We start from the raw sequence: 10,619 nt of genomic DNA on the forward strand, positions 1-10,619 counted from the left end.
ACCCATTCATTCTTTAGTAGGATCTTCTTTAACCTCCATGTATTTGTGGTCCTTCCAAATTTTTTCTTGTGGTTGACTTCAAGTTTCATAGTAGAGTTGTCTGAAAATATCCGTGGTATGATCCAGTCTTTTCTTGCCAGTTGAGTCCTGATTTGTGGTCCAGTAAGTGATCTATTCTGAATAATGTTCAATGTTCACTCAAGAAGAATGGGTATTCTGCTGCTTTAGGATGAAATGCTCTGAAGATACCTGTTAAACCCATCTGTTCCAGGGTGTCATTCAAAGCCCTTATTTCCTTGTTGATCTATTTAGATGATCTGTCCATTGCTGTGAGTGGGATGTTAAAGTCCCCTACTGTTACTGTATTATTATCAATGAATTTCTTTATTTTATTATTAATTGGTTTATCACTTGACTGCTGCCAAGTTAAGGGCATAAATATTTACAATTGTTAGATCTTCTTGTTAGACCTTTTAATTATGATACAGTGTCTTTCTTCATCTCTCATTATAGTCTTTGGCTTAAAATCTATGGGTACCTCAGCTTTCTTTTGATATCCATTAGCATAATAAATGATTTTCCACTTCCTTACTTTCAATCTGGAGGTGTCTTGGGTCTAAAATGAGTCTTTTGTAAGTAGCATGTTGATGGGTCTTGTTTTTTTATCCATTCTGTAACCCTATGTCTTTTATCGGAGTACTTAGTCCATTTACATTCACAGTCATTGTTGAAAGATATGAATTTAGTGGCATTGTATTACCTATAAAGTTGCAGTTCCTAAAAATTATCTCTGTTCCTTTCTAGTCTGTTACTTTTGGTCTCTCTCTCTCTGCTAAAAGGTTTTCCTTTAATATTTCCTGTATGGGTCGTTTGACGTTCATAAATTCCTTCAGTTTTTCTTTGTCCTGGAAACTCTTCATCTCTCTTTCTATTCTGAATGATAGCTTTGTTGAATAAAGTATGCTTGGCTGCATATTTTTCTGATTTAGGATGTTGAGTATATCATGCCAGTCCTTTCTGGCCTGCCAGGTCTCTGTGGACAGGTCTACTGCTTAACCCTATAGGTTAAGGATCTCTTTTCCCCAACTGCTTTCTAATATTGTCTCTATCTTTGCAATTTGCAAGTTTCACTATAATATGTTGTGATGTTGACCTATTTTTCTTGATTTTTAGTAAAGTTCTGTGCCTCTTGGACTTGTATGCCTGTTCCCTTACCCACATTAAGGAAGTTCTCAGCTATAATTTGTTCAAATTAAACTTCTTCCCCCTTTTCCCACTCTTCTGAGACTCCTTTAATATTGACATTATTTCACTTTATGGAATTGCTGAGTTCACTAAGACTGTGTTCATGATCTAATAATTTTCTTTCCCTCTTCTTTTAAACTTCATTATATTCCACAATTTTATCTTCCATGTTATGGATTTGCTCTTCAGATTCATATATTCTTGTTTTTATGGCCTCCTCTTGGGGCTGCATCTTGGTTATAGCTTCTTTAATTTTAACTTTATTAGATTTTAGTTCCTTTGTCTCTACCATAGGGGATTCTCTAGTGTCTTCTATGCTCTTTTCAAACCCAGCTAGTAACCATATAATTGTAATTTTAAATTCTAGCCCAAACATCTTACTTATATATGTATTCATTAAATACCTGACTATGAGTAATACCTCTTGTTCTTTCTTTTGAGGTGAATTTCTTCATCTCATCATTTTGTCCAGAAAAGAAAAGAAGAAAGAAAAAGAAAAAAATAACAATAACAACAACAAAACAAACAAAACTAGATCATGGGTGTATTTTGGTCTGCTTGTTAAAAGAAACTATATCCAAAAATAAGAAAAAAATATATATATACACACACACACAAAATATGATGAGAGGAAACAAAGAATAAAAATAAATAAAATTGAAAAAATTGGACAACCCTGAGATCATGACCTGAGTGGAATCAAAAGTCAGAATCTTAACTGACTGAGCCACCCAAATGCTCCCTAGACTTTATTTTTTGCTATTTTTTGGACAGTTCATCCAATTTTGTTACTAGTAATCAGTCTATTCAGATTTTCTGTTTCTTCTTCATTCAGTTTTTGGAAGATTGTATGTTTCTAGCTATTTTTCCTTCTGTGTTGTCCAATTTTTTGGCATATACCTTTTTTACAGTATTGTCTTATAATGCTTTCTATTTCTGTGGTGTCAGTTGTTACTTCTTTCTTTTCTCATTATTTACTTGGGTCCTTTCTCTTTGCCTGTTTTTCTTCATCATTCATTATCTTGAGGTTCACTGAACGTCCTAGATTTGTGTGTTTAAAGTTTTCATAAAATCTAGAAATGATTTGGTCATTATTTTTCCAATTATTTTTTGTCTCCTGCCAATCATGTAGGACTTCAGTTACACATATATGAGGGCAGCTAATATTCCCCATGGGTAACTCATACTCTGTATATTTTTCCAGGTTTTTTTTTCTTGTGTTTTATTTTGGATAATTTCTCTTCATGTCTTCAAATTCAGTAATATTTTCTTTTGCAGGGCATATTCTGCTATTAATCCCATACAATGTAATTTTCATTTTTAGAAGTCCAAGGTAGATCTTTATATCCTCCGTTGTTCTCCTCATTGCATTCATACTTTCTTCTAACTTCTTAAGTATACATTTAAATATATATATATATTTTAATAGATGCAACCATGACTACTTATTTCTTTTATCTGTCATTTCTTGTTCTGTTTCTACTATTTTTTTTCTCCTCATTACCAGTCATATCTTCTTCCTTCCATGACTACTAATTTTTTTTACTCAATGGCATGTATTGCAATTTTACATACTTTAGTTCTAGATATTTTTATTTCACTGCAGGAGTTCTGTGGTTTTGTTCTGAGACAAAATTGCCTGGATACAGTGTAATACTTTCAAGTCTTACTTTTAAACTGTTAAAACCTGCAGTATAGGACTAATATCACCCTAATGCTAACACAATATTCTTCTGTAGTTTCTTCCTGATGCCTCCCTGCATTAGGAGGTCTTTCCACTCTGGTTAGTGAAACACAAGCTATTCCCTTCATTATGTGAACTCCAGGAATTTCCAGGCTCCTCATTTCCAGTGGTTCTTTCTGCAGCTTCAGTAGTTTTTCCATATACCTACCCTAATCAGTAGCCATCCAAAGACTTGTGGAGAACCCTCTACAGGACTCTTGACCTTTATCTATATAGTTGTCTTCTGCCTAGTATTCTGCCCCACACCAGGTGCTTTGGCATAGCTTTACTTGAAATTCTGTCATTTCAATTTTGTGAGACAGAAGGAATTTATTTGGCTCCACTTTCCCTATCCTGTGACCAAGAAAATCTCTAGGTAGTGAGGTAGGTACTGATAGGGCTCATGTCATTTGGTTCCCTTCTCTAAGATCATTGTCTTGTGCTACCAGTGGTCCATTATTGCAGAAGCAGTACTCTTACTCTTTTGAAAATAATGGTAGTAAAACTTTGTAAGTATTTTCTTTTTAGCGTTAAAAGTCATTCAGAGCCAACTTGACTTAATAAGGAAAATCAAACTAGGAGTGACTAAAAAAGAATGAGTCATTTTTTTATGCAGGCTGTAAACTAACTTTTTTCTGTGTAGGTACAGGACACAATATCCAATCCTAGGACTCCTTTATGATGACTATGAATATATACCACCAGGTAGTGACACACAGACTATTGTGATTGAGAAAACAGAAGACAAATGGACTTGTGTAAGTTCCCTTGTGTATTTCTAGTCCTATTAAGAATAGAAATTTATGTATATTCTATTTATAACAGCCTTCAGAAATTGTGGTAAAATATTAAAGTGAACTAAAATCTTGCAGTTCATTTTTTTTCTTTTCAAAATTTCCCCATGTTTTCCTTACTGATATGTAGTATGAATTAAGAAACTTTAGAATGATTCATACACAGGTAATATAATTGTTTTTGAACTGATTCTACTCAAATTTTCAAAAAAAAAATCCCAATTTTTTCTTAAGCAGGTAGAAAATGTTATAGACAACTATGAAGAAGAATGGTGTATGGAGAAGAGGCATGTTTTAATAGAATTTGTCTTTCAGTTTTGAATGTGGTACTTTTTATTATAGATAGAAAATTTTCAGTATTTTGGAAGTGAGGAGGTATGTCTGTCTTTCTCAACAGATTTTAAGATCCTCCAGCCTTAAATCTCACAGTTATAGTGAGGCTGATGAAGAATATTTTATAGGTCATGTATTCTAATATCTACCTTCTATAACATCCTCCAAGATGACCAAGTGACATGGACCTTAGCATCTTCTTAAGTAGGCCAATACATTGCTAAGTGGTGCTGATTACTAAAACCATCTTCTTATAAGGGACTTAATGCTACTTTACTAAAACTTTTACTTATTGTCCTGTTAACCTTTAAAGTAGTGAACATCAACTAGGGAATATATTCACCTCAGTGAAGTGGCTCTCTATCAGCCAATTTTGCCTCCTAGGGGACATTCAGCAATGTTTGGAGACATTTTTTGTTTTCACAACTGGGGAATAGGTACTATTGGCATCTGATGGCTAAAAGCCAGGGATGCTTCTAAGGATCTTACAATTAGTAGGACAGTCTCCCACAGAAAAAATTGTCCAGCCCAAAATGTTAATATTGCTGAGGTTTGAGAAACTCTAACATCACAGAATCACCTTGGGGTCTTTTCTTCCTAACTGTGTACTCCTATACTACTGCCAAGAGATTCTTACAGAAACCATTGATAATGATGGGAATGTATGATATCCCTCAAGTGTAATGGATGTTGAAGATGGCAGCTCTAAACCACACAGAATCTAACTTTAACAGTGAAAATGACAGCCTTTGTTATGTTAAAAACTGCTTAAGTACTAAAAGCAGGTAAAACTAATCTATGGTTAATAAAATCAGTAAGTGGTTATCCTTGAGGGCAGGTACTGATTAGAAGGGAGTATAAGGAGGGTTACTAGGATACTAATGTGTTGTTGCTTGATCTGAGTAATGGTTGCATATGTGTGTCCAGTTTGGGAAAATTCATATTGTTATATACTTACATGTGCACTTTTCCTATAGATTTACTATACTTTAATAAGTTTTAAAATGGCTACGAATGCCATGGGGGAAAATAGATGAATATACAAATGTCAATTATTCTGCAGAACCTTTTGAAGAAATTTTAAATTGCAGATTTATAGTTAAAAAAAGACTACAGATATTGTTAATAAATTACTGTAGACGTGTAGTTCACAAAATTAAGTCTGTTAACTCACTCTAAAAATGATTTTTTAGTTGAGAGCTCAAATATTTGAGTAAACAAAAAATTCAAAATATTTTTAGATCTGAAGCCCTTCTTTAATTACAATCAAGCCATCAATCTTGATTATATGGTTGTCTATCATCAACGAAAGCAACCAACATTTGGTAACCTCTCCCCAAAAATAATTTTGGCATTGACATGTGTTGTATTTCTTAGGACATTAGCTGATCATTATTTATTTTAATTAAATGATTAAGGTACTTGGTGGCCCAAGAACCGGATGAGCAGCAAGGGAAAGTCAGCATAGGATTTAAAATTTGTCACTCAGAGATTTGATACTGAAATTTAAGTGTAGGAAGCAACTGCAGCTACTAACCACATCTGCATCAACGTGAGGACTTGCCAAATGAAGGGTCTACAGAATAATAGTCATTATTTCTCTCTCCATTAAAAATGTGCAGCAATAAACATCAAACTTGATATCTGGAAGGGACTAGATATTGAAAGGAAGTTCAAAATATATTTTAGTAAGTTCACAGATGGTAGATTTATATTTGTTAACAGGTATGTTTAGCTTCTAAATAAGACACAGGGAAGAAACCTACTCAACCTTCACTTCAGTCATTGAAACATGTATCTTAACTAAAGTCAGATAAACCATTGTTTCACTGAATGTACATATAAAAAATTACCACAAAAGTGCAGTACATTTCCTTTGGTTTTATGAATATCAATTTAAATCACTTCCCATAACTGTGTATATACAACAAGAATATCTTAATTGAATTATGAACTAGTTGTAAACTAACTTTTTTTTTCCCTTTTCTAGCCATGAATGGATCCCCAACTCAAAGGAGCTTTTTGTGCATCTACATTAGTACTTTGTTATTTTCCATAACTAACGGTCAATCAAAGTTTTGAACCATGCTACTACCCAGTAAATTTAATGGAATGAATTATTTCTGCAGATAACAGTTTCTCTAGCCACTAATGAGGCTTTTCTATCACATTTTTCAATAGCATTCAATAGTATTCAATAGTAACAACCTGCTTGTTTAAACATCAATTCCAGACACTGTAGAACATAATGCACTGTTTTTCAGTTAGGGTACTTCCTAGACACTGAACTAATTTGTTGGGGTAGAGATTTTACAAGTTATTCCATTACAAGTTTTAAAGTAAATACTGTTTTTTAACCAAAAAAAGAGGCAAAACTATTGAATTTTTTTAAAAAAGTTAACTATATTTTATATACAGCATATGTTTGCTTTTCTCACATTAAACTCTCTGACTAAAAGACATGCTCTATTACATGCTATTTATACCTTTTAGAGACATAACTAAATCGAAGGTGATGGTTAATTTCATTTACCAGGGAAGTAGGATAATATCTTTTAAAATAACTAAATCCACTAAATTACACATTATACTACTGTGATTCTAAGACCATATCAGTGGTTTGGCTTGGCAAAACTGTTCTTTCAAAGCATATCATCCTCAAATGAGTCCATCCACTTCTTTAGAAATATGTAATACTATTTTGTAAGAGTGGGTAGAAGGAAGGCAGGCTTTTTAATAGAAGTATACAACATGTAATACTGAATTGTTGCATTAAGGCTTTGGGAATAAAAAGATCAAGAACAAATACTTGATACCTGTATCCTATTTTGGAAAAAAAAGATTTTATAGTATTTAATGGACTTAGAAGTTGGTTGATTAATTGGGTTCTAATGATTTTGCCACATGAACAAAAATATTTTCCAAATACTTTAGTAAATAAGAATGAAATTTCTTAATTTCAACCCCTATGGTTAAAGTTAAAATTGGTGAAAATTAAAATGAGGTAAATGCTTTTAATGTTCTTATATAAATATTCAAATAGACCTTGATATGAAGCTAAGAGCTTTATGTTATTATCTTAATAATTTTACTAAAATGTTAAGCTTTATAATTGGGTTAATACGATTCCAATTTTATCAATATTTTGTGATAGAAAATGTTAATATTCTTCATGAGCTATACAGTCCTTACATTTTTTCCCTTGGTGTAGGAACAACAGCACAGTTTCTCCCCTGCTAACTACACATGTAACAAAATTATGCCACATTATCTACCCATTACATTTGATATAAATGGAAGATTTTAGTAGCCTGATAGAAAATTGGGGCCATAACTGTTTGAAAATTAGAACAAGTGTGATTTTCTCAAAATGTTCTTAAATAAAAATAACAATGTCCAAATTTGCAGGCAATTAAAAAATTAATACTTCAGTGACTCACTTGATCCATGCATAATGAATAGGTTTTGAACAGGGTGCTCATTATACTTAACAAACTTAGATGTATGTATTCCTTTTCCAATGTATGGTTAAGATCAATAGAAATAGTAATGATTTTTTTCCCTCTCACAAGTTTCAGACAGCTTATCTTTGAAAATTACAAAGATATTATACCTGAGAAATACCTGTTTATTAATTTATGCTCCAGTATCTTTTGCTTTAGATATCAAATAAAATGGAGACTTGTAATTACATGCAAGATAATTTACATGTCTAAATAAAATATGTGAAGGGACGCATGGGTGGCTCAGTCATTTAAGCATCTGCCTTTGGCTCAGGTCATGATCCCAAGGTCCTGGGATTGAGCCCCTTGTCAGGCTCCCTGCTCAGCAGGGGAGTCTTTTCTTCTCCCACTCCCTCTCCCTCTGCCCCGGCTCCTGTGCTCTTTCTCTTACTTACTCTCATTAATAAATAAATATATATATATATATGTGAAGTGTTCGTGTGGTCTTTGTGGAAGTCCTAGTAGGAAACATATTTTTAGCCTAGCTGTATATTTTCATGAGGAAGTTATATGTTAACTACCAAGCACCATTCTAATATTTTTAAAAATACCTGATGTAGACTACTAGAGACAACACTGTAACAAAGACCTCTGGCTGATGCAGGTTTCTGCTTTACATGATACATGAAAATTACATGCAATTTACAAATTACAAACCTAGTCTTCTGAGTTCCATAACTCATTGTTTCAAATGTGATTCCATGAATCATTCTCCCCCCCCCTTGTAGTGAATGGTGCTTTAACTGTAATACGTTTTCTTAACACAAACAGTAAAAAAGGAACAAAATAAGCCTTAAAATCTTTATCTCACAACCCAATTTATATCGCCCGAACAAAAAGCCGTTCTTACTTCTTTCCATTATTGTAATCTACAGAGATGACATATAGACATAATTCTTTTGAAAGTAAATAATATGCTGTGAAAAGACTTCTCAACAAGGTACCTCTCCCCCACCACACACCATTATTAAATTTATTGGATTTCCATAGTATCGTTTATTCAATAAAAATATATTTCATGCTCATCCTAGAATAAATAAAATAAATAAATAATAAATAAAATAGTAAATACTAATCTTTTTGAAAGTAACGATTCTAATAAATAATTATGTCTGTCTTAATAAAACCTTTAACATTTAGTGACAAATAACACATAGTTCTTTTGCGTCTACAAAGGAACACTGAAACTGTTATATAACATAATTACATGATAACCAGGAAGTCTTGGTAATCTTGAATCGGTCTCTTGTAGATGAGATATTGTTAAGTCTAGGGTCTTTATGTTTGGTTTCCCCTCCCATTACATTAAAATAATTACATTATTAAAGTTTATGTTCCAGACATCCTTTACATTAAGGGATAGCCTTTGCGATATGCTTTGATTCAGTACCTGGTATACTAACACAATCAACATCTTACACTCCTAGCTCCTACGTGCCAAGATATAACAAAACAGACCAATTTCTTAAAATGGGAGAATATATGAGCTTTTTGAGATGGTTTCCTTAAGGGTTCTGATGAGCCAGTCATCAGGGTATGATGGGTAGGTGGTGCTGGGATCTAGGATGAAAAGGTTTTGGACTCAAATGGATGGTGACTAGGACATAACATTATAGGTTAAAGGGGATAGTTTCAATATGGCCAATTGGTCTAGATTTTAAAATGGAGCAGAGTTCCCTTTGGAATAGTTACTTGAACAATGCTTAAAACAAAGGCATAGCAACTGGAACAAGGCATATGAAAACATTTTTAGCTTTGGATATCTAGTACTAGAGCCTTGACCCTACAAATTATACAAGTTCTTCTGTGAGGCCTCCAGATTCTAATTAACAATATCCAGTCTTATTCTAGGATCCAAGATTCTAAGATACCTTTCTTTTTTTTAAGATTTTATTTATTTATTTGACAGAGAGAGACACAGTGAGAGAGAGAACACAAGCGGGGGAGTGAGAGGAGGAGGCTTCCCAGTGAGCAGGGAGCCTGATGCAGGGCTTGATCCCAGGACACTGGGATCATGACTTGAGCCAAAGGCAGGGCCGAGGCAGAGGCTTAACAACTGAGCCACCCAGGCACCCTCTAAGAGACCTTTCTTAAGCAGTATCAAATTTACAAAGCTAATTCTTTTGGAATGACAGAATGGGGTTGAACAAAGCTGGGAAGGTTGTCTAATCAAGTGATATTCTAAGGTTCTAATTTAGTTCTGCATTTTCTCTAAGTCTTTTCTTAGTCTTAAGAAACTTACTGAACAGAATTCCAAGTCTAGCCAGTTTTTTTCTTGATTCTTACTAGGGGAAATAGGAAGATCTGAATAAGTGGATTCTTTTGTTCCTCTACCTTCACAGAAGTGATTAATTTTTTTCCTGGAAGTATGCATATTTAAGAATTGTGCTATATTTTCCTTCAAAACGTTTTAAAAAGAGGTCAGGGATTTACTTCACATTAAAGCCATTGGAAGAAGGGGATCTTCAGATTAAGCCAATCAGGGGTAGGTGGGTGAAGGGAAGAATGAGGAAGAATATAAATGAGTCAAAATTGGCCAAAAAGTGATTGCTGAAGCTGGGTGATAGTTATATAAGGCTTCATTATATTTTTTGTATGATTAAAATTTTTCTGCAATAGATGTTATCTATCATCTATATATGATATATATATCATATATACCATACGTATCTTTAAGGGCAGTTCAAGGTCCAAACTGGTAGTTGTCCTGAATGAGACATGGGTTGAATCTGAGAGCCCTACCTGAGTAACAATTCAAATAATTTCCTCTCCATCGTGGTATAGGCCATTTAGAAGTGACAACCAGACAAATCCATCTCTACATAACGACTGTGAACTATTCTGGAAAAACAATTTTTTAGTAATTACCAAATTATTTCTCCTTATTTCATCACTTTGACCTGCTGGTAAAAATCTGTATTTTTTATGACAATCTTTTGTTTGTAACATGGGTTGAATTCTTTTATTTCCCATTTAATCTTTTTTTAAATTTAATTTTATTTTTATAAACATATAATATAT

At 33.3% G+C, this 10,619-nt stretch overlaps 2 protein-coding genes across 2 annotated transcripts in view; one reads left to right on the plus strand and one right to left on the minus strand.

The window, feature by feature from the left end:
* POF1B (POF1B actin binding protein) overlaps nt 1–6,481 on the plus strand; it is a 100,814-nt gene extending 94,333 nt beyond the window's left edge. The window contains exons 16-17 of the mRNA XM_032848800.1: nt 3,612–3,726; nt 6,086–6,481. Coding sequence (XP_032704691.1) covers nt 3,612–3,726; nt 6,086–6,091 — 121 coding nt within the window. The 3' untranslated portion in view covers nt 6,092–6,481. The remainder of the gene's footprint in view (nt 1–3,611; nt 3,727–6,085) is intronic.
* Nucleotides 1–10,619, minus strand: part of LOC116861910 (MICOS complex subunit MIC27-like) — a 552,532-nt gene that overhangs the window by 258,279 nt on the left and 283,634 nt on the right. The gene's annotated exons all lie outside the window — the stretch shown is intronic.

The sequence above is a fragment of the Lontra canadensis genome, unplaced genomic scaffold, assembly GCF_010015895.1.
Source record: "Lontra canadensis isolate GAN:19392208 unplaced genomic scaffold, GSC_riverotter_1.0 scaffold209, whole genome shotgun sequence".
NCBI lineage: Eukaryota > Metazoa > Chordata > Mammalia > Carnivora > Mustelidae > Lontra > Lontra canadensis.